This window comes from Rhopilema esculentum, chromosome 16 (assembly GCF_057945365.1).
Source record: "Rhopilema esculentum isolate cy_ngs chromosome 16, ASM5794536v1, whole genome shotgun sequence".
Classification (NCBI taxonomy): domain Eukaryota; kingdom Metazoa; phylum Cnidaria; class Scyphozoa; order Rhizostomeae; family Rhizostomatidae; genus Rhopilema; species Rhopilema esculentum.
This window is the reverse complement of record NC_142830.1, coordinates 2572664-2597629: the sequence shown is the minus strand read 5'-3', so window position 1 is coordinate 2597629 and position 24966 is coordinate 2572664. Positions and strand designations below refer to the sequence as shown.

The following is a 24966-nucleotide window of genomic DNA, read 5'->3' as shown; positions in this document are numbered from 1 at the left end:
TCCCTTACTTTTTTAAATACATCCAAACTATAGCATTTAGAAAAAATCGGAAGAGATGGAAAGGCAGAGTTTCGTATGACAGCATGGGTTCACGAGGCATGGCTCAAGAAAGAATAGACAAAGTTTCTCCTGAAAAATAATCGAGTGGCAACATGGAAGTGGTTAATAAAATAATAATTTAGGAAATGACAGGGAAAAGCAAGTGTTTTAAGCAGGTCGTGTTACAAACATTACGAATCGTTTTGGGAGAAATGATATTTTAGTAGCGTGACGTTGTACATCAAAATAATCGTTCAAATCAGTCCAATATTGAAATTTACATTCATTTACTCTTTCCACCACTACTAAATCTACATACATTAAAATATAAACAACTATTAAACAGCTGAAATGCCATTTTGAGCATAAAGTTACCACCAGACTTTTTCTAGCAACAGACTTCTTGATTTGGTCCAGTAAAAACGGCTCAAACTTCTACGGACACTTGTGGTTGTGTGGGAAAGGCCCCAACTGAGTCTTAGATAGGCCTTCCTTCTCTCTAACTCAATTTCATTTTAAATTTCTATCCAATATTTGACGGCGACAAGGCTCAAGCCATAACATGTATGCCTGCTGCTTTAAGAGGTGAAAGCGTAATCTATTACATCACCGAGGCAGAAAGTTGATTCTCTGGAAAGATTTTTGTTAACTTATTTTATAATCACCAAACTTAAATTTCACTCTAAATGTTAAAATCGTGATCACAATAGGTTGAAAGGGAGTTTCTAGCCTTAAAATGGTATTCAAAATTCAGAAGTCGAGCTACTTGAATCTTGCCATATACTGAAGGAAAATTTGGCCTCGTTCATTATTCGTATCAACCTGCAAGCGCCCACACGTGCTATCGAGTCTATATGTGAAGACTAATCTTCAGACGGGAAACCTTTTAAGGATTGCCCCACTAGTAAAAAACGGTTTCAAAAAATCACAACTACTTTAGGCCAAATTTCAATGATAGGAGTCAAAGCATGCAAACAGTGGCAACTGTAGGGTTAAACTAAAACAGATTAAATTATTGAAACTTTAACTACTTAAATTATCCTTCCCTTATGTCTCGTGTAATAACATCTAACTTTATATAGAAAATGGTTCCATATGAATATGACTAGACACTATTCCTTAAAATTGCTTCTAAAAGTGTGGCAGCAGATTGTATAATTCAGCAAAACCAGAAAATGCTGTCAAAAACGAACCTGCATACCAGTGGCGTACCCAGGGCTGCAGCAGTGGGGGGTCTGGGGCCTAGTCCCAATTTTTTTGACCACGCCCTTCAAACACTCGCAAATGCGGGGAAACACCCTTTTTGCAAAATTTTCCCCCGTTATTTGATTCATTTCAGCTATGGTAAATAGCAAAGTATTTTACAACTGCTATTGACACAAGCATACAGTATACTACCCCCCCCCCCACAATGGGTTTTACATCGTTTTTGGACAAATCTCGAGGACCATATTTTAAAAAGTGGGGGGGGGTCCGGACCCCCCTATTCCCCCCTTGGGTACGCCACTGCTGCATACCACACTTTACATTTCTGATATGGAACGGCATTCAAGAAATATACGAAAGGCATGCGTTCTACACAATTTGGCAAATAGTCCCACAATATATTGCTATCCATGAATAAATGACTACATTTTATGCAGATGAAAATAATTCTGCATACTCCGATAACAAGAAATTAACGATTTGATTCTGGTACACTGTGTTTAAGGCAATATTCAACTGGCTTTCTTCTTCTTCTGGTCGGAGTAAGGTAGGCCCAAACACGATACTACAGTTATGTTTTTCCATTTTGTTTTCTGAACTAAATTCGGTAACCCTGTCGGAGAAAAAAGCACGAGTTGTAATAAACATTTCAATGATGCTTGCATACAAGTTACAAGGAAACAATGACATGCGAAATCTGTCCAATATGTCTATACTAGCTTTGCGAAATGTGATTCTGGAAAATCATCTCCTTCCGGATATTCACATTCCCATTGGCAAAAATCGCTGTCATTTTATAAGAACCAACTGTCTTAGAGTAACTAGAGTAGAATCATACTATAAAGAAGAACAGTTTATGGATAAGCTTCAAGCTTTTGAATTAGCAAAAGAAAAATCTATGCACGAGTTATTGAATATAAAAGTGAATAATAAATGCATTGACGTACAAGATAAAAACACATATAAACAAGATAGACAAGACTCACTTTAGCAAATGCTGCAGCAGTAATTTCAGCGTGTCGTAATTATAGCTTGGCAATGCGTCGATTAAAGTTTTGAATTTTCGTCTTCGCTCATGAATTGAAGGATTCTCTGATAAAAAGTGCATATGAAATTATCCTCAGGTGAGAATGAATAGCTATTAGGGCAGAGGATAACAACACACGAGAGAGAGAGAGAATACAACACACGAGGACTAAATATTGGTAAATATGAATACGCGCCATTCTGCTACAGTGGAAAATGCAGGCTAAGAAGATCACGTGATCATATAGAAGGTTATTCGCCCGTTGCGAGTAGCTGCAGTATGAATCTGAAAAGCTTGTTGTCCCAATGAGAAGAGGGTAAAGTTATTTCAAAGTCGTAGCATTTAGATATCATTCTTATTCTTATTCTTAAATACACATCGCTTGAATTGAATAATACTCCATAAATATAATAGACCATTTGGCCCGCGTGATCGCGCAAAGCAAACCAAAGCAAACCGCGCAAAGCAAACCAAAATGTACTTACAGCTACCTGAAATAAATCAACACCTAACAAAAATACTGCGAGATAGATTCATTCCTGTTCAACAGGACTCTCTCTCAAACAGAGGCCGCGATTATAAATCCAATGACAATATTTTTTGCCTACCAGCTAGTTTTCCAAATAACAGTGTTACATCATTTGCCAAGCTAAAATTTGTTAAAAGGTTGACGATGCTTTGTTCTAGGGAAAGTTCAGCTACCCATTTTATGTCACTGATCGCCATAAGGTTTATAATTTTTCATTTCCTGAAAGCCTACATAAAAATTCAATGGGAAACAATCGCAATTTTCAAAAAGGGGGGCAAATGACATTTTCGAAACAAGATCAAATTCTCTGTCTACTCTGAAGGAAAGGGGCACGAAAAAGAGCTAGAATTTTACTGCATGTTTGGGGAAAATGTTTGGGGAAAATGAGTCTAAGACTCGCTTTGGCATCCTAAACGAAACACTGTAAAAATAACAACATTTGAGAAAACAAAAGCGATAAACGCAATCATCAGTATTCCACGACAATTTTGCTGAGAAATATCTTTGGAGGGGGGGAGGGGGGGTTTATGTTCTTGTGTTTATCTTCCTACAATGGCGACTGTATTTCCTCTAATGAACGTCGCATTCTGATAAACACCGTCCTCAATTGCACGCCGCACTTTTATCCAATCATTTGTAATAAACGCTGCCCTCTTTTTAACACCGCATCTTTAAAAGCGGCGTTCATCAGAAAACAGCTCAAACAAGAAATGACGAAAAGTTTATATGCTTCCTACTCGAAAGTCATAAAAGTTTTCATAGACAACGACTCTGACAGAGACAGTGACACTGACTTTTCTCGACTCTTTCATAACGTGAACACGTCTTTTGTGAATATTTTTCACAAATTTTTCATTACAAGTTTAAACTTGAAAACATTGTTTAAAGTCTGTATCTATCTTTGTTATCGCACTTTTCTTGTCATTAAAAACCGCCTTCTTATGAATGCCATCCTCTTTTAAACTACGCACAAAAAAGTTTGATTTTGTAATAAACGCCGCGGCGTTCTTTAGAGGAAATACGGTATCCTAGGCTATATACAAAACTCGTATTATGCTTAACGCACAAGACCCTCTAGGTGCTTTTTGCGATCTCTTCGCGATATTTAGCTCCATATATTTGAAATTCCCATTCACATCAGAAGTTGTTTGCTAAAAAAGCAAATCCAAGTAAAACACTCACTTATTCCTTCGATAAAGTCATCAAAGACATCAGCGGGGATCAAAGGCTCTGGCAGCTCACGAAAGTACCATTTCAATGCACCTGCAATCACGTGTATATCCGCCCATTGTTTGTCTTCGAAGTCTATGTGCTCACCTGAAATCAAGAGAAATTCATTGCTCGGGAGTCGCAAAATCACTCTCATTATTCCTAAAGCCTTTTGAATTCTCAAATTATAGTAGATATAGAATTCACAAAATGATGGACAATGCTGTCAAAGATTAAATAATTTAAGATACTTTCAACTGGAAAAGTAAATATTCTCAATTGAATGTTGACGAAGAAGCATAGACCTTGAGTATCTTACTGTCAATTTGAAATATGAATGGTAGTACAGTACAACCTTGATCGGAATTAAAAATGCCACATGTGAACAGCACTTGCTAAGGTGAAATCAATCACATCGTGCATATAGAAAGTTTTTTGAAGGGAACATATTCTGAAAAGAAATGTAGTAAATGCACTTGCAAAGCCAAACAAAATAGAAGATAAAGAGAAAGAGCTTCTCTTCTTCGAGTTTCTCTGTTCCTCAACAAGAAAAATACCTTGATCAGTAGAAATTCGCAGTTTGTGCATCAACGAAGCATTGCCACACTCTCTGTAGATACCCCTAACGTGCAAACCTATTAGAAAATTGAAAAGTTTTGGAGGGATCTCAAAACGATAAGGGTTTGTTATAGTAAGAAACCATAGATTACAATTACTCAACAAAGACGAGAAAGTAAAAAATAAATAGCAAAAATAGAGACACACAACGTGTTAAACCTGCAGCCACGGCAATAATATTTCTAATTTCTAAATCACTTTTAATACAGAAATGACTAAAATCTCAACCAAAGTTCAGTTTATGATCGCTAAAAGTCTTTTTTCTTCTGGTACAATAGTTGACACAATCAATCTGGCTTGATGTTTGACAACAGGGTAAATTATGTTAACGGCCACTTTCACCCACCGGGTAACGATGCACATTGTTTAAACAAAGATACAAGAACCATCCTGAGTCAGAGACCCCGCTTTCACTGTGCCGGATAAATTTTATCCACATCAAAATTAGTTCAGATAGGCGTCGCGTTTACACTAGACCCACGCTATCGGCACGAGTTTGAAAGCGGCTATCCGAACAAAATTAGTTCATCTAGGAAAGTGGATTAAATAAGTTAGGATAGCTATGTGGTACAGTGTAAACGCAATATATCTGGATAGTCTATCTGGATAAATTTTATCCACATCGTATCTTGCTCAAAAGCGAATGGCTATTTCATCCAATTTAGTTTTCACTGTCTCCTAATCAAGACCTTTCGCCATCTTGGCTGCCTTGTTGTCGATATATACTCGTTTTAAAAGTGTAGTACCTTGCCAGTCCACGTAAAATTGGCATCCTTGTCAGCTTTCCCTACTTTCGTTGCTAGTTCAGTGTCATTTTGTTTCAAGAACAAACTATTAAAACAAACTAGGCCTAATTTGTATTGACAATATCTTTGGATTTGGTCTAAAAGAGAACAAGTTGATGCTGCAGAGAGAATGAAAAATCTTTTTACGTTGGTGGGAATTTTGTTATTATTTTGTTGCCCAGAGAAGACTTCATTTGAAGGCTGGTTTCCATATAACCGTAACTGCCGTTAGACTGCCGCCGGCATCTAGCTTCCATCCACAGCTGCCATGTTTACGGTACCGCCGGCAGTGAAAAGTTAAATGGAACAACTTTCCAGCTGCCATGTCGGCGGCACCGTAAGGGCCCGTAAGAGCTAGTTTCCATATAACCGTAACTGCCGTAAAGCTTGCGATCCCATGCACCTTTATCTAAGATGGCTGATTTCTTTTGCACTGCCAGCTGGTTTTACCCATGTACAACTATACGAGACTAAGACGAAAAAGATCAAATGCTCATAGTCTTCTTTTATTTCAGGCAAGTCGCTCCTTCCTTCGCCGGAGCGAGTGCATTTAATTCGTTTAACGTATTTTGAAAAGTTCGTTCTGATGCTTTTGTACCGTGTATGGGCCTCTTCAACACCGATTCCCAATGTTTTACTTATTTCTATCCAGGCATTCCTCTTTTGTTTGGGAATTTTGTAGCTTTTGCTGGACTTGTTATTTGGACTTGGGTTCGCTGCAAGTCGCCATGTTTAATTTGATGTGTTTGTGAGTAAACAATGGCGCCAACAAGTAGCAATTTTGATTGGGAGAGACAATATCACATGACGTTAGAAAATCATTAAATGATCGCCGGTACCGCTAGCAAGTGTTTCCATTAAACTTTTCACTGCCGGCTGTACCGTAAAGCTACAGCAACTGCCGGCAAAAGTTGAACATTGCTCAACTTTCTAGCGGCAGTTACGGTACCAACGGCATGGCAGCTGGAAAGTGTTTCCATTAAACTTTTCACTGCCGGCGGTACCGTAAACATGGCAGCTGTGGATGGAAGCTAGATGCCGGCGGCAGTCTAACGGCAGTTACGGTTATATGGAAACCAGCCTTTAGGCGTTCTGCGCACGATTTAGGACATGTCACTGCAGTTATCCGGCACAGTGTAAACGGGAGGGCAAAGTGGACAAAAATTGTGCGGCACAGTGTAAACGCAAATCAATCCGAACAAGTTTTATGCGAATAAATTTTATCCGGCACAGTGTAAACGGGGTCAGAGAGTGAACTGAGTCTAAAGTCGTTACCAGTTGAAAATCTCGTGTAAACGAAACTCAAATTCTCCAAAACATCAACTAAATCTCAACCCGGGTTTTGATTACTAAAACTTTTCAACTTGCCTCGTTTCTCAATCTCATCGATGCATTTTACAACAAATTTTGGAACAGTCGAATTGTCACGCTTACAAAGTACATCAAGATGGCATCCATATATTTCTTCTGCAAGAAAAAAAACCAAGGACTTAGAATTAAGAGCAACAAAATACTTCTCAGAACACCAAAAAACCTGTTATGAAAGCAACCAGTTCCTGTCAGTCCTTAAACTTACTTGAAATGTTTTTCCTTATTTTAGACAACCAGCAACATGTCCTTATCCAAAAGACATCAAGACAGAATGCAAATTCAAATCATACAATGCTTTAGGAACTGTTCATCATAGGCAAAATAAACTTCATATCGAAAAAAATTGTCAGAAATATTTTAAAAAAGGGATTGAAATTCGTACCATGAAAATCTGGTTCCCTCACTTACAGCTTCATTCCTCATCTAAATTTCAATTCTTATACTACATCATACCCACATCTACAGAAGACATTGCCATGTCAGTGAAAACTGAACATAAACTTACGCTTGATAATTCCTTTTTTCTCTAATTCATAATACGTTGGTCGTTTGGGTAGAAACTTTTTCAACTTGTCTCTTATCTTTGATTTGTTTACCTCATCTTCATTTACATTGCTTGCTGTTGGAGATAAAAAGGAGCCACTATAACTCTATGGACATTAGGTAACGAGCTAGCAAGTTCAAAAATATTCTTTTATTTCGTGAACAAAGACTATTCTCAGTACATGGATAAAATCAGCTGCTTTCTCCTCATCAAATCAGCATTTCTCCCTTACTTACAACGTCCCTTCCCCCCATCCAGCTAAGAAGAGCCTCTTACCATATATTTTCAGGCACTAAAGCATTAATTATAGGTTTGATCTTCCGCCTGACTTACAGGCTTTCTTGCCTTCTTTGCTTTTTTCACATAAAGAATGTCGCAATAAAGCAATCGAAAGTCAGAGCACCTTGTCAATAATGAATAAGCTGGTTACATCAAAACTTACCATAGTGATGGGTGTACACATTTCTAGACTTAAAGCATATTTTGATTTGCTAAGGATATGTCTAATTATAAATCTAGAAATTTCCCCATAATAGTACGCTTTTATGTATCCAACCTATTAACTAAAATCCCATTGAAAGAAACTGCTAGTTGCATTATTGATTTACTGTTGGATAGTGGTGCATAGAAAATAATATATTGGGTTATGTATGGATTTAAAAATGTTTCTAAAAAGCTGATAGTATGGTAGAAAAATGAAGGCATGTCATTATGCAGATTTGATATCATTCTATCATTGCCTAATAAAATCGGACAAGCTACAGTAAAAATCAATAGAGGGAGGCCGTTTGCAGAGAACGATCGTTGTCTGTGACTTGTGCCAGGACTTAACCGCAGGAAAAAATATAGAGACAAAATTATCTTCGATTTGCTTCAATGAGCTGGTCAGTAGGGATTATAGTATGATAAACAAGAAAACTTACGTCTTTTAGATAATCTGCGACCAATTCCTTTAAAAGGCTTGTCTGCTTTATCCACCTTATTATTACGCTGCATTGTTGGTGTTGTCGGCGACAAGGGTCCACTTACAGAGCTACTGGTATTAACAGCCAGTTTTTTGCCGCCATCTGTAATGATCGGTGGCGGCACCGTTGGTAAAGGTGTTTGCTCCTCCTGATGAAAAAGAGAGAGAGAAAGTCACTTTCACCATGCAAAAAAAGATTGTTTTCCAAAAATCGTTGTGAAAAAATTAGAGCTTGTATCAGTAAAACTGCTTTTAAATTGCTAAGGCTTGGAGTATTGAATCAATTAAAATAGACGATGATCTACAAATTTAAAATTGGCATGTGATGAATTTACAAGCAGACTGTGCAAGATTTATTTACCACAACAATAAAGGCTCACTTTCATACAACAGCTCGGCTTTGTTTGAAATACTACGATCATAATTCAAAAGACAACCACGAGTAAAGATAAACAAAAAGGGAATTGCGACTTCTGCTTTCCTTTTAACACAAAATTGAGACCTCGGAATTCAAAATCAATAGGAACAACGAATTTAAGACAAGTAGCCAGCAAAAATATTCAATAAGAATACGTTGAATCTGACAACTTACAAGATCTTTTATCGTTAACTGCATTGGCGTGAGCCAGTTTCCCATTGCAGTCGGAGTATCGGCCATGAGCATCATTACCGTTGAATTATTGTAAGTACTTATCTGTTAAAAAACAACAATAAAGCTATTTGTCGACGTTTTTCATCACCAGGCGAGCAGGATACAATGGTATTCTGCCAAATAACTCCCACAGTTTACATACCTGAAGAGAAACTAAATAGAACTTGGAATATCAAATCGAAAAAAGTTCCCGCTTAAAATGAATCAACGTGAATTGAAGTAGCGATCGCAACATTACATCACAAATTGGTCCTTGGTTATATACAGCTCTTTTACTATTGAAAAAAATGGACTTTCAAGTTTTTTAGACACCCAAGAAACATCTTCCGATTATCTTTGAAAGTTCACACAAGCGACCTACTGATCTCAACAACAGTGTGACCGGTTTCTGGACACGAAGAAGTGACCATTTTAGAGAGTGAGTAAGGCTTAGAATCCGAGCATCGGTTATCAATATACCAGGATGTGGTTCCTTAACCCGAATGGAAATAGGAGGATAACTGATTAGATACTCAAGTGGCTTAGACCCCGTTTACACGAGATCGATCCAGGCGGGGATCCCAAACTATATTTTGGGATCGATCCTGTGCAAACATCTGCGAAATCCCAAACCAGATCGATCCTAAACTGGTTCGGTCCCATTTTCAACGTGTAAACAGGGTCTCAAGCTATATGTCAATCAACAATTGACCAATAAATAGGCGTGATATTACTCAGACAGATGGTTTAAGCCACTTTAGCATCATTCGATGAAGCAAAAACAACTGGACACAAGCTTACGAACCTGAAACACATTCTTTTTTCCTTTGGTCTTATCGATGCTAGGCGCCTGAAGGACCGCGCCACGCAAATCAATACTGCTCTCTGGCTTTCCATCCGGGAAATCTGGTTTCTAATTGTGATCAAACGAGAAGAACACCATGCATTAAGACAATGACAACTGATTTATATTAATATCTCTCTTTTCAAGAAACAAAAGATAAGGGTGCAATAAACCAGCGATATGAATTAACATCGATAAAACACAAAGAAAGATAGACCATTGCGTTTTCTATTATTGCCTATTGCACGCATTTTAAAATTTTGGACCCCGTTTTCACTGAATATCTATCTTAAAAGTGCACAAGAGACATGCGTTAACTATTCAAATAATCATAGCAGCTTTCATAACAAAATGATGGTTGAGTTAGAGGCAAATGAATTTGCAAACATACTTTCTTCAATTGATTTAAAGCTATTTGGCAGGTAATTTGTAAATCTGTAAAAATAGTTCGAAAAAGCAAAAAAGTACCTGAAAAACAAGTGGGTTTTGAAGTTTTCTAAAAACGAAGCTGTGACAGTAAATGAATCGTAAAACGGTATGCAGGATTTACCGGTATTGAAGACTTTTTGTCTTTGTAGAAAACGAGGATGTTTTCATATTTGCAGACGTACACTTGCTCCCAATGGCCTTTCCTAAAGAGTAGTGGTGCAAATTTGAGTTCGCGAGCAACATGACAAAATTGAGAGCAACAAATATGTTGGGAGGACTCAAATGGTAAGACGGTGGTAAAATCAGAATGTAGTTGTTACAAAACAGTAACGAGTGGATGGTGGATAAATCAGTAAGAGTTACCATCTTGACATTCACGGGCTGGGGACTCAAATATGCCGAGACTTATACTAAAAAGGTAAATACCCACAAATTTTTTAAAGGTTGGAAGCTAAAATTCCTTTTCCTGCGTCAAAGGCTCGTCGCTCTACTCTACATTTTGAGTCAGAAAATATGGTCTTATAATTTTCTGAAGCGTTAAAAATTCCCATGAAGTTTCCCCATCCTTACAGCTATAGATAGAGCGAGCTATCTTATATAACAAGAGTAAATACTTAGAGCTAGCTATCATTTCATTCTGCAGTTTTGGCAATTTGTTCGTAAGAGAGAAAAATTCTTCCCCACTAAAACGATTCTGTAACTATTGGAAAGGCCTACTGTAAAATTTATGTTATAAAAGAAAAGCTTTTATTCAATTGTTTGGCAAAGGTCCTAGTTTTTACTTAGAAATGAACGGAATATCCAATTAAAGCTCAAACTTCTAAATCCAAAAACGTACTTTGATTTGCCACCTTCAACTAATTTCTTACGTGCCAAGTAGCCCTCGACATCTGGAATCTTCACAGCCTGTAATTGGTTAGAAAGAGAGAGTTATTAGACGATCAATCATAATTTCAACCATGATTAGCATTTAGCCAACCATGTATTATCATTAAGACTAGTTTATGATTATGACTTTCAATTCAAATAATTCTAGCGATAAAAGAATTGTAAAAAATATGTATGAAATTGTGTTGATTACACGGATTATAAAACGGGACTATTCGAAGTGCTATAAATCATTGTGAATGAAATACTATGATCGACGATTGTGATATTGATTACGTTGATGATGATGATTGATGAATGATCATAATCATTATCATGATAAATGATCTTGATTTTTGATTAAGATGTCTATGTTGATTGATGATTGAAAATGGTGGGTCATGATGATAAGAAGCTCTAGGCTAGGTTCTATCCTACAACAGTATACTATGAAAAATTTGATAGGATGAATAAGAAAATCACTTAAATACCTTTCCATTGACCATCGAGACTCTAACGCTTGGTATATCATCATCCTCTAGCAACATGGACGCAGATTGCGATCGTCTGTGCAGCTAAAAAAACATGATTGAAGCATTTGCAAATGTGAGTAAAGGAGAATCTTAAGTTGAAGAAAACAAAATAAAAAAACCTTCATTCTGGTTTAGGGGTGGTTCAGTAATTTGCACAGTGGGTAGAAAAACAAACGAGTTGAAAATGTAAAAGTGCCCTTGGCCGAATACTTTGGAGCAAGCAAAATTAAAAGAAATATTTTGAAATGTACCGAGAAAGCTTTTATACTGACGCTTCAGAGAATAAAAACGTCAGAATAGTTATCGAAAATGTTAAGCTATGGAATATATACCTAGTTTTGGATCGAAAAAGGTCGATCAACGGTGCATACCTTTAGAAAATATTACTACTATTCGAAAGCTACTAGCAGGAATCATCCAAAATCTTTCATTGTGTGTCCTCTATAGCCAGGGTCGCACTGGCATTGAAACTCATAATTGGAGACAGGCTACATCCAGAAAATGGAGAAAATTCTCCTTGAAAAAGAAAAATTCGTAAAATTGGGTAGTGTCGAAACAAAATTGGGTACTGTTAACGCAAAGTTGTGAATGGCGCACATTTACTACTTTGAAAAAAACGGGGACAGTGATGAGAATTTGTTATGGGGAATGAAATTTTCAAGGCAGGGATTTCCCTCCTGGTCTGCCAAAATACTTTGCTTTGGTTCAATTAAGGTTTGCATTCACACTAAAAATTTCTAACCCAGGTTCAACCTAAGTTAAAAGTTGTAGTTTAAACACTGCTTTAGTTTAAAATGTTGACAACAGCAATTGACGATCGGATAAGACTCACGGGCTCAGAGTGACCGCAAGTTTATAGGCTCCTAAAAGACTCGTCTTGTATATGATTTTCTCACCACATCTCGAATTGGCTAGGTGCCTTTTTGAAATTTTGGACCCAGCTTTTAAAGACATTGGATTAACGAGTACATGCAGAATCCCAAAAGTGACAGAAAAACACCTTTCATGTTTTTAGATATGTTTTTTCATGACCGTCCCTTCATGCCAGACCATTAAGAAAGATGCCGATGCTTTGAGCAGGGGCGAAATCAAGTGCCCTCCATTCCCAGAGGAGATTTTCATTGAACTGACAAGAGACTGTGACTCGTTCGGTTGTTTTTATTTTTAACCATGAAAGGTACCGAAAAAAGATTGGTGTTGCTATGGGTATCCCTTTGGGGTCGGTTTTCGCAAACAAATTAAATTTGTTGGCTTTCATGAAGATCGTTTGTTCGACTGCGACCAAAATCCAGGTATCTATTTCTGAAATGTTGATGACACATATTATATTCAAAACACAGGCTGAGTGTGATAATTTTCTAAACGGCCTTAATAGCCTTCATCCATCCCTTCAATCCTCTTTTGATAAGGAAGAAAACAAGATATCTCGATGTTTTCATTGAAAAGTCTGGCACTGGATTTCTTAATATTGCAAATCGTAAAACTACTTCAATGGTCTAAAACAGCGAAAAGTAAACATAACCAAAACATCAATAGCCAGGGCATTCATAATTTCTTTTAAGTCTAAAATCGATTCAAGACTAGATCAATTGAAAATATTTTTCTAGCCAACGGCTATCCAAAGGATGTTATTTCATTATACGCTAACGAAAAAAGTTTTTCAATAATTACAAAACGTTTCTTTGCAGCCTACTCTTGTATTCTTTACATGGCAAGCCCTTCCATCTATCGAAAAGAAATGCGTGCCAGTGTGGTTCTGACAACGTAGGACGCATGCTCAACACTAGAGACAACCCCTCCCCCCTAAGTTTAATAGGACACGTGTTTATAATCACATGTCATCTGACGTGTTACCATTCTGTTCACGTGTTTACATATATGGTATTATAGCGACCGTTTGTAACTAGTTAAAGAGCTAGTTTTAAATGTAAAAAAAGTACACAAAATGTTTTGAGTGCATTGTCTTTGCCTCTCGCTCTTTATGATCGAAAGCCACTTAAAAAAGAACAGCCTGCTAGGTCTAGCATATTTAAAACTAACACCTAAAACTTGTGATGCTGCCATTGGGTAACTATTACCTAGGAAATCAAGATTGTGTCAACACTATGTGTCAACATTTATACATGCACCATGTTTCAGATAATTGGCAGATCCCCTCGTTGCATCTAGCAGTTTTACAATCCGTATACGTAAAAATAAGAAAACTGCTAATATGTAGACAGAAGGAGCATGTTGTCATTTCATATCAAAACCCATATAATATTTTTATTGTGTTAATGAATACGTCACTAAGGGCACATGGCTCAAAAGCCTTCTTGAATTCATGTTCAACTTATTAATTAGTTTTTTGTTGTGTTACAATTTTGTAAAGTAAAAATATTTAGCTTTAAGTTAAAATCGCTGGGAATTTGAAATGAAAAATGAAATTGAAATTTTCATCCGTAGAACCTAATAACAATATTTTCTATTGGCAAGCGGTGTCAAGAAACTGCATAGTAATTGAGATACCCCCCGACGTTTGACTTCCAGTACCTCAATCTTGATTGACATTTTTATGCTTGAACATTTTTGTGCTTCGAGCTATTCTTTCGAACTTGGCGTGGAGCCTACCCGCGTTCCCCACCCCAAGAAGTTATCTTGTGAAAATTAAAAATAGGCGGCACTGATTTGGTAAACATGGTTGTCATTCGCTTGTATTGTAGATTTGCCTATTTCGATCCGCAACTGAGTAAATATTTTTTTAACTCACATTTGTAAAAAGGAATTTCGTGCTTTCACATATGTTAGTTGTATGCGATAACCATTACTTTAATATATCTAGTGGTACATAGAGCTATCGTGGAAAAAGCAATCATTAAAAAGAATTTAACAGGCGACTCATATACAATATATTGATCGTATTAACAGCAAATATAATATTGATAGGTTAACTTACTTTTACCGAGGGCTTGGGAGCAGGAACTTTGATATCTTCTTGCGATTTAGCATTACTGATGGGAAAATCAAACAAAACCGACTTGCATTTTGAGTTTCTAGGGAAGGTACTGGACATCCTGCTGCTGAGTTTGTCGTCGGCGAGGCCATCAAAGGACCTTCTTCTTGGACCGCGTGCCTTTACTTCAATCTGTTAAAGTAAAAGTGAAAAATGAATATATCCTTGATTTATCATTTATCAGAATCGATTGAAGTACAACAGAATCTCCTTGGAAAAGTTGAGCCGCCTCTAACGAGTCTGGTTTTTTATGGTCTTGTTTTCGAGGTGCATATGGGAATTGCAGGATTAATATTCTTACAATCGTTTCTTATCTAAAAATGTTTTCCCTCATGATCTTGGTTGATGATGTCAAGCAACAGGGCTGTTTCGTGCTGTAAGTGGTTCAGGAGGCAATGCGCTTTAGAACAAAAAACTGAAAAATGTCACAAGACAAGCAACTTGATCCAAGAAAGATACGTACTAAAATTCGTTATCATTATGTTATCATTATGTCAAAATTATGTTATCATTAAGTTATAAAGAAAGCAAATTCAACTAGGCGGTTGAATCATTTGTTAAATTGCTTCTTTGACATATATAGTTCTACCAATCAACAGTAGTATGTGTCTAAGGGCTTTTCAAATCCAAAAGACAAAACCAAATCAGGATTGAGAATTCAGTAAATCATCAGTTCATCAGTCAGTAAACATGTTTAACAATTAAAAGAAGGATGAACTCTGCACTCACATCTGGAAGCTTCCATGCTGTCACGTCTTCCCCCACTTTATAATAGTATGTGTTGCCATTTTCAGTTTTGCACGCCTTCCACTACGTGTTAAAATGATATAAAAAATTTAAATCAGTGAAGTTCTAAATTATTTTCCAAATGGCTGAAAAGAAGTTAGAAGATAGCAAAATACAATATCGCAAAGCTCAATATGGCAAAATCAAATATTGCAAAACTTAATATGGCAAAGTTCGTGGCAAAACTCAAATATCATTAAAGTAGCTATGGAACGTACATAAATTCTCTTTCAATGCAACTGGGGGAAATACGAAACTACCTTGCAGGCTACAAAGGATATCTAAGTTCATCCGTAAACACCTTGTTTGCTTTAGTGGAGTAAATTAAAAATTCTTAGGAGAGGCGAATTTTTTTTTATTTTCTGACAAAATCAATACGCGTCATTATTTTTCGTAAATTTGAACAAAACATAACAACATAAAAAACAGAAGATAAACTTTTATAATCTATTTCAAGTCAAGTTCCATATATCATACTTCTTGAAGATTGCCTGGTCTTCTCCTCTAAAAAGGGCACTTTGATGGTCTGATTCAAATTTGCAGTTTAGCTTCACAAGGGGGGGGGGGGGGTCACTTCCTCCCTCTACTTTGTTTAAATTATTAAATAATGCCAATTCAATACAAACAAATTTAGGCTAAAATGAGAAAATGTTTACATCATCTAACAAACTGTGATACAACAAGTGATAGTTTTACAGGTATACCTTTTCATCACTGACACTGTTAACAAAAACATCTTCGTTTGATTCATCTTTCTCTGTAGTCCAACCTGGAGGTATATCCTGCAATGAAAGTATCAAATATTACTGAAAAAGTATCCTAGAAAAAGTAATTACACTGATGCAACGTACCCAGTGGTGTAGTGCTATCAAAATAAGAAGGGGAACTCTTGCACCAAATGATACAAAAGCAATAGCAATAGTACATATTTGCCAATTTTTGGCATTAACAAGAGGTGGCTCAGCCCCCTAGCACTACACCCCTGAATGTACCGTTTTACGAATTACTCCAACATACTTTATATAGCAGCCTGAAAATTAGAGCTTCTTTAAGAATATGAAGACTAATGTCTGGATACCCGGATGTTGCTGTAAACAGTTTAGCTCTCGTTACAATATTTTCCTGAATGCTAGTCTTTGCTCCACTGATATCAATAAAACCTTGATACATTGGTGCCAATAAAAAATTGCAAGATATCGTTTTCCCTCGCATTCTTGTACTGGGATGAAAGTCAAAGTTTTCATAGGCTAGTATATAAAATATCAAACAGATTTTTTTAAGCTTATAGAGCTAGCTGTAGCTAGGAGGCACAAACAGACCCGAGTAAAAGATATAACAAAATGTACACAAGAGACAACGATAAGACAAGAGGCCTAAGGGCTACCATGACAAAAACGAATCATAAATTTACCAAACAGATAACAAAACTGAGAGACAACACTGCACAAGACCGAAACGTATACAAAAGCTCTTTGGCAGTGTTGCCAAAGTTGTATCTTGTTGGAAACAGCGATTCAAATATTGACAACGCAAATTAGACGAAAATTAATCAGTTCAGTAAATTTTCCTGACAAGCTGACTCAAACTCAGGCTGTATATAAAAGCCAATATTCAGTACACCGTTGTTTGCCTGTGTAAGGCAAGGCCACTTACTGCCATAGCCACACCTAGTTTTATAACCTTTGCGAACCTGGAAGTTATATTATTAGACTGAGGAACTTAAATCAAGAAAGGATTTGGAACATCTATCTTCAGATATTATCTAACTATGAAGATCTGGCAGGGCCGGCGTTCCATCTAGCAGTTTTAGAATCCATTTCAAAAAATGAAAACCTGCTTTTGTAAAAACAGAACAGTTCATTTTCACCCTGGCACTTAATTTGTAATATCTTTATAGGCCAACGGCACTGATCGGGCAACCTTTTCATCCATGGCTTACTTCAGTCCACAACTGGTTTTATATATTTCCTATCTAAAAGTTGCCGATCAACACCCTGATTTTTTATGCTTTAAGGAGTGCCAAGGGAAAAGATTAGGCGTGTTTTAAAATAATCGCTATTTTCCAATCATTTTCAAATCTGAACTGTAAAAATTATTTAATATGAAGTTCATTAACAAAATGATTAGAAATGCCATTGGTTGAGAACGCAGTTCTCGCTTGTGCAGGCATCTGAAACATGTCGTTAAATAAGCAGGCTACCCAGCTTTATTTCAGTCGTTTGCATCAGCAGACTTACCCAGGACTTCGTCCTAAAGTCCTTAGGACGGGTCTATCTTCTTTAAAACGATAACAAAGTGAGCGAATAAATGGAATGCCAGAATCAAATAAATTAGTTTTGATAGTTAAAAACAGGATGTTTCAAGCATGTATCGTTATCAAGACCAACAGTACATGACAAAGAGTACAAGCTTGAAACATCGTGTTTTTGATTATCAAAACTAATTTATTTGATTCTGGTACTAAATTTATTCGCCCACTATATTACCGTTTTCTGAATTAAGTACCACATGCAACGTACGTATCATATTCTATCTTCTATAGTTTGATTACTATCATTACAATGCTACTCATGTAAAGAAAGATCCTGGGGTCCTAAAACTCATCTTACCTGTCGGTGATCACAAAAATGAATCACCATACGGTTTGTTACCAGTGCACAGTTGGTTGATTGTCAAATTTAATGAACAATTCAGATGCACAAGTAAGGATATATAGAAAGGAATGCACAAGAAAGGAAATTTTTACAAGTTTTGACAACATTTAAGTTGACAACGTATGACAATATGCTATTCAAAGTAAGTCCGAATTGCATAAAGTCCTTTGACTCGCGAATTTGCATCAAGATGAATACCGCACAACATAAAACACGAGAAGTCAACTGTTAATCAGATAGGAAAACAAAGTCGGAAATACAAATGAGGCTTGCTACGGAAAAACAAAGGAACAAAAATGCACGAATTGAAATAAAACCAATCGCTACGTATACCTGTAAAATAACATCCAGACATTTCATCAACTCCATGTAAATACAAGGACTTTGTTAAGATAGCAATAGCATATAGACACATATAGACAAACTTGATTACACAAAGTAGGAAGTTCATATTGGTTCCAACAAATGTCACTAAATATGAAACCAGACACCTTGCTTTGTATCTCGTGGTTTTTATTGGGATAACTTGATGTTTCCAAGACAATGAAAAAATCTGGATTGGCAGATTAAGTTTTGTTCTGTATCAAGAGGGAATTTAAATGCATGATTGTGCAAGTGCAGGCCTGCCCTTCTTGAGGAATTTAGCTCTGGGATTGAATGATATCTAGGGACAACAGAAAAAAGTAGAAATGGGGGACTGCATCTCTGACAACAGCTGCTAGACTTTTTTTAACTTCAATTATTGCGTAGTACTGGATAGGCAGTGATAGAAGTATTGTTCTTCTTCTGACACTGATATTCGATCCAGTCAGACTGTGCACACAATTGCTTCACTAAAAGCCCTATCCTGCCAAGGACAACAAAAGATAAGAAAAGATGGCTATTTTGAAGATAATAATAATTCAATATGCTTTACCTGGAGTGGAGAAACACTTGGTAGCCCTTTCTAGATAGCAAAGGGTCCTAGGTGAGGGCTCTAGCTTTTATTTTCAGACAACAAAATGTCGCAGGGAGTGGAAGGGCAATCCCTCCTCCCTCTTACTTAGTATGTTACAAAAAATCTTAGAGTATGTGGTAGTCTCATTAATGTGGATATCTGTGAAAAAGACAAACCTTGTTCTGTGGAGTCTCCAGGTATAGTGAGACTCTTGGGAGCTTCCATTGTGATTCCTTTGTATCCTCATTGTAATAATATTGTCTTCCAGAGAGGTTATCAGTCAGTTTTTGCCAACCAGCAGGTAGGGTAGAAGATCGTTTGGTAAATGGAATAGAATCATCTCTCTTTGTCTATGAAGGCACAGAATTGTAACAGATGCAAACCGTCTATAACAATCTATGTATTATATGTTGAAGGAGAACAGTTCTGCAAAGTCATATCCAATTTTCAAGTTTCAAAGAAATTGGTTTGATGAAAATTATCTAATTGCATGCCAATCATACTGCTGAGCTATTGATATTTTAATGGGTACTTTGTGGTTTTCCTAAATTGAAAATAAGCAACCTTTGTTTGAATGACCATAATAGGGTAACACCAAGATACCTGCCTAGAACAAACAATGCCTTGTCTATCCTCAAATTTGACTTAAATGAATTCTGTGCAGACTAACACCTTCCTAAATCTGCATCCTACAAAATCATTCAGGTCAATTTCTAGCTTGATACATTACAGATTCTCATTTGCTAACTGAAAATTCCTCCTCAAAGCCTCCATAAAAAAGACATTGTTCAGGCCAGTATAGTTTGCTGGTATATGTTTCTTTTAAAAACATTATAACCATTTGGGACAAAAAATCTGTCTGTTGTTGAAAAGTTTCTGTTTACAGAGTGTTTGCTAATGGAGGCTCCACTGTATTAAAAAAAATGCAAAAGCTGTCATTGAAAATTACCAGAGCATTAGCTTTAAGGCCAAAATTCATGGTAAATATTATGAAAAGATCAGCAAACAAGACTAACAACTATTAGGGTCTATATGCATACAGTGGTCAACTAAATTTAACCTATTGTGCTCCTCCCCCCCCCCCCCCCAATTCTTTAATCTGAGCAGGAGAAGAAAAACTACCCAGACACTAATCAGTGACATTTTAAAAGCACCTTCTTGCATATTCATTAATGTTTCCCATGACAACTGTTACATGTATCTGCAGTAGCAATAGCTACCACCAGATTTATCAATGAATTGTATGAAAATACAATTGAAAAAGGCATACCCTGAAAACCACTGTAGATTCTTCCTCGTACTCTTTGTATGAGGGCTGGTTTGATTCCTCTAATGATCCATCCCCTTTTGTGGCTTCTTGTTTCATTTTCATTCCTCCCTGCATGAAAAATATTTCTACTATGATATATGGAAAATATTACTTACAGGAACAAAATGCTTCAACAAGAACAAAATTTTGAAAATCTTTCAATAAAGTTAGTAGTTTGATAATTTCCTTATCCATATATGCTATTATATTCAGTGAAATAGGTAATTGACTTTAAATTGTTAAGTTATGACCAAAAACAAAAACGTTTGGCATCTGAATCTAAAATTTTATAAAGTGGCAAACCATAACTTAAAACAATTTTTACTCAGTTTAAGGTAGCTGGTCAGAGTACATTCATCTTTCAATAGAAGTTTTAAGAAAAATATAGGTAATGTGAAGGGAGATTTTGGAGGCTAGAGTTATGCAGATTCATAAAAGCCTCAATTTTTGGATTTTTCCAATTCTAATTGCACGATTAATTGGCATACATTGGGTACATATGATACATTTTGTGCTTGTTGGGCAAATGGCAACCTTGGGGTTACATCATGTTTCTGTGATTATTGGATAACTATATAAAATAACACAAAGAAAAATTACCAGAACAGCTTCTAAATTCAAACTCTTTCTTAATTCTGCTGTGTGTGATAATGGCTTTGGAGAAAAGCTACCATTGAGTACCCTAGGAGATGTGCCAAAGCTACTGGCAGTATCTTGGTCTGAGTAACTGTATTCAGAGTCTGTAGTTGAATCACTGCGAAACATGATTGAGCGAAAAGTATCAAGGTTCATGTAATCATGGCTGCTCCCAGGGCGAGAATCGATGTCTTGGACAGGAGATGCGGGACAGTCCGATTTTACTTCCTTTACATGATTAGCAGGAACATAAATAATATTGCTCTTATCTTTATTTGATGGTGACATTCTTTGCACCTTCCACCAGTCATCTGTGGCTTTTACTAGCAAGATAAACTGTTCACCTTTTTCAAATGAAACTTCTAAGCCATTCGCATCAGTATAAGAATATGGAAACTCTGCGATGACATGGTTGGCAGAGGCCATCATGACGACTGGGGACTAGGTGTTTACACCGCAGTTGGTAGCGGTTTGCCAATACGAACGAGCGCTGTTTCGAATGCAAAATATGCACTAGTATTTGTGAACAATCGTTAACATTCAATTTCAGTGCATTTGGTGTTATCATCTAGTTGAATTCACAGAATCAATTGTGCCTACTCATCTTACAACTGGTCTTCGGTGTTGAAACTACGTAACTCAATAGAAGCTTTCCGTTTAACAAGACCACATTTCTCTCCGTGACTTCACGACAAGCACCATTATACCCCGTAAACTGATTCCATATATCAACAAATATGTAAATTGAATCCGTCAAAATATGGACAGCCGCATCAAGTCTGAGTGCATCAAGGACCGATCAATAATAGTCATCAGGCATTGATTGTTGATTTTCTTTGCCCTTCCTGTTGTTCGTCTTCCAGCTAAAGCCAGTCTTGTTTCGGAGTCTGGGGCGAGTTCCAGATGTGATGGGTTTTGCAGGCCAAAATTTGTAGTGAAAATCGTTGCATACTGAAACCAATTCCTCTTACTTTGACTAAATGCTTTAAGTGCCGCAGGATTGGTTTTAGTTTAGAAACTATTACCGTAGGGTAGAATTACTGGCGAGGGGTTGCCATTGTATGTGAATTTTAGGAACAAAAGGGATTATTCATTATAGAAAAAGGATTTTGGTAATTTTTTATTTTTTTTTGGGGGGGGGGGGGGAGGGACAACTTCAAACGATTTGTTGTTAGTCAGTCGAAGCAGAAGCAACGTAGCACTGGATAAAAAGTAGCCCTGATGTCATTGCCAATCCTTCTGCCTCCCAATGGCGTCACCATGGCCCCCCTGAATATGGGCGCAATTGGAGATAGGGGGGCGCCAAAATTGCTTTTTTGTAATATTTGGCTAAGAACATCAACATTGATCGTACACGGGTAGAACACTTTGCAGTAACTTGCTGTGAACAATCTAATAAAACATGCGATTCTACAATCGAAGCACGTTGCGTTACCATGACCCAATCAAAATTTGTGTCATATTTTGCTCCCTGTTAAGGTCGACAGACGATGTGTAGCTTTCCTAGCTGCAGCTTCGAAGCCTGCTCTGCTCTGAACATCGAGGAGGAGAAGGGAACGAGAAAGCGGAAGTATTCTGTTAAGCTGTGGGTTTTGAATGAAGTGAATTGAAGTGAAGAAAAAGTACATTAAGTTGGGGCAACCAAAAATTAATCACACAGAACTTTTAGGAAACCGAAATATTTTGTTATTAGATTTGCTGACAACACTAGAGAAAACTCGCTTTACACCGATTGACTTGCAAACTAACAAAGATAATATATCTAATCTTTCTAACGTTTCAGCAGTTTCAACGCCTCGATTTAAAGCCCTAAGTTGGTCAGAATTTCTAATCCCCTCCTTGCGATAGGCAGTCGAAAATATTGCGAACTGTAAATGCCTCCAATTAGTTTTGCTCAATAGGCTATAAAAAATGAAAAATAAAACAAAATAAAAAATCGATCTCTTTTTCTGCTTTATGTATCGAATGAAAATGTTAAAGCAAATGTTAATAAGTAATAATAAATACCTTTTTACTGTTAGTTAATCAATAGTGCGAACACTAATATATATAAACATGAAGCAATATTAGAGATTGTTTTATGGAAATTATTGACTGCAAGTGTTACAAGAGCATTGATTTTCGAAATACCAATCTTTAATAAGAATTTCGGATTGAATTGCTTTTTTGAATGATTTTATTTTATTGGGAAGAGAAACCGAATTTTTGGACCCAAAAAGCTAATAGATGTTATACCATAACTTATAGCTATTGGATTTTGGGAGAAAGTAGTCTTTCATAAAGTTTTTTGTGAATTCCAATCTGCTCATTTTGTACAGTCTAAAAAATCACTATCATAGAAGAAGGTTGAAGCGAGGTCGTCAGAGTCAGAAGCACAAGCAGTCACCGTGGCTGAATGACCGATATATATATATATAAAAACACTCACATATCATATTTAAGATAGTTACAATCACAAAGAGTTATAGATAAAAATGGGGAACTGCTTGATTGCGTTAACTTTTCTACTCAAAACTTTCAATGCAAGTTGAGTTAGATATTTTTCGGTAGTTTCTGTCTGAAAGTACTTTTTTGCTTTTATTCTATGAGGGGCGGGGGGGGGGGGGGTAAAAGTAAGTAATTTGCCCATAATTTACGTAGCAAAATAACTCACTTTTAGAGATTTGGAGATAATAGAACCCTTTTTTAAGTTTTATGAAATCAACTGTTAGTAGCATGGAAGAAATCAACTGTTACTATGTAGCAAACATTGCTCTGGCAAGGAAGGATTTTGTGTAAATTATTAAGATTAAGGTTTCTCGACAGTGGAGCTAACTCATTTCTGTGGGAATCAATGCATTTTTGAGACCCATAGCTAGGGATTTTGAAGACTTCCAACCCACCCATATGGATGGCACGACCCTGTCTAGTTACACATAAGAGTTGACCCCTGGGTTTAATTCTATGTACCAAACCCTCCGCATCCTCTATACCCTCCCCATTTCTACTTCCCTTCACAAATTTCTGCCAAAGTATAGAAATCCCAACCAGAATAACAGAGCCAAAATTGAGTTATCTCTTAATTGAGGTTCAATAATTCAATTTTCATTGCTTTGCTTCTGCAGTCTATTGCAGGCCTGTGATATAGTATTATATTCAAAATAGTTGGTTCTTTCTGCAATCTAATGACGTGATGGTGGCCGGTTTATTGATAGAAAGTGCAAGCTAAAACTGTTTAGGGAAACATGCCAATCTAAAATCCTAGAATCTGCTAGATTTTGAAAGGTTTTTGGCCACAAATAAGTGATTTTAGCATCTAAAAGTATCAATTGTTAAGCATTATTACACTAGAAAGAGTAACTATTAAAAACCGAAAGTGCAGTAATATACACTTTTTTATAAGAATACTAAATCTTCTGCTGAGCCTCAAGTTACATCAGAAGCAACCGTATTGCATTATGGTTTAAATAACGACAGATGCGTCTATATCAAGACATATAGCGTGAAACTCATGATTTTGCTTATATTCCATACGCTTGAGTCGAACCCGTAAAAACTTGTCAACCACTATGCATGGACGTCTGTGTGCGTAGTAGTTTTTTTTAAATCACTTCGAAATATGGACCCCTTTCTACAGGTATAAGACAGGTATAAGGTCGCTTTTACGCTAACGATCATAACAGGCTTTGTGTGAGGATTTCTGAACCTTTTCTTGAGCATCCCAATGAAATGAATGAACATTTCTACCATTGAATGTAAAAATAGCCTCATAAAATTATACCTAAAAAAGCTATATGTTATGTTTTTTATAAACTTTTCACTAATAAAAATTGTGGAACTCTTTGCTCATTCAAGAACAAGATTCTCGTTTATATCAATTTCGCAGGTATACTAGATATGAGTACCATCTTTATGAAAGAAACGTTAAATGTGACATTTCAAGTCCAAAAAATTAACGAAACTGATTAAAAATGACAAAGTTGATTTGCATAAATACTGGTGTGACATCTTGAATACCTAAATTTTCAATACCATCGAATGGATTTTTATCTGGTTGTCAGTATTTTAAGAGAACTT

General features: G+C 36.5%; 1 protein-coding gene across 2 annotated transcripts; it reads right to left on the bottom strand.

Annotated features, from left to right (window-relative positions):
- Positions 1–147: 147 nt before the first annotated feature.
- Positions 148–21809, bottom strand: LOC135682054 (rho GTPase-activating protein 15). 2 transcript variants are annotated; one of them, XM_089113254.1, is made up of 18 exons: positions 20875–21809; positions 20236–20343; positions 19142–19315; positions 16079–16156; positions 15318–15398; positions 14532–14720; positions 11555–11638; positions 11035–11102; positions 10318–10399; positions 9729–9836; positions 8885–8986; positions 8252–8441; positions 7290–7403; positions 6782–6880; positions 4568–4645; positions 3984–4118; positions 2232–2337; positions 148–1858 (listed from the first exon to the last, which is right to left on the bottom strand). In XM_089113254.1, the coding sequence occupies exons 1-18, from the start codon at positions 21337–21339 to the stop codon at positions 1675–1677; spliced, it is 2445 nt and encodes an 814-aa protein (XP_088969380.1). In that variant the 5' UTR covers positions 21340–21809; the 3' UTR covers positions 148–1674. The 2 variants fall into 2 exon arrangements, with proteins under 2 accessions (XP_088969380.1, XP_088969381.1); XM_089113255.1 differs by lacking the exons at positions 19142–19315; positions 20236–20343; positions 20875–21809 and adding an exon at positions 18362–19129.
- Between the last annotated feature and the right edge of the window lie 3157 nt (positions 21810–24966).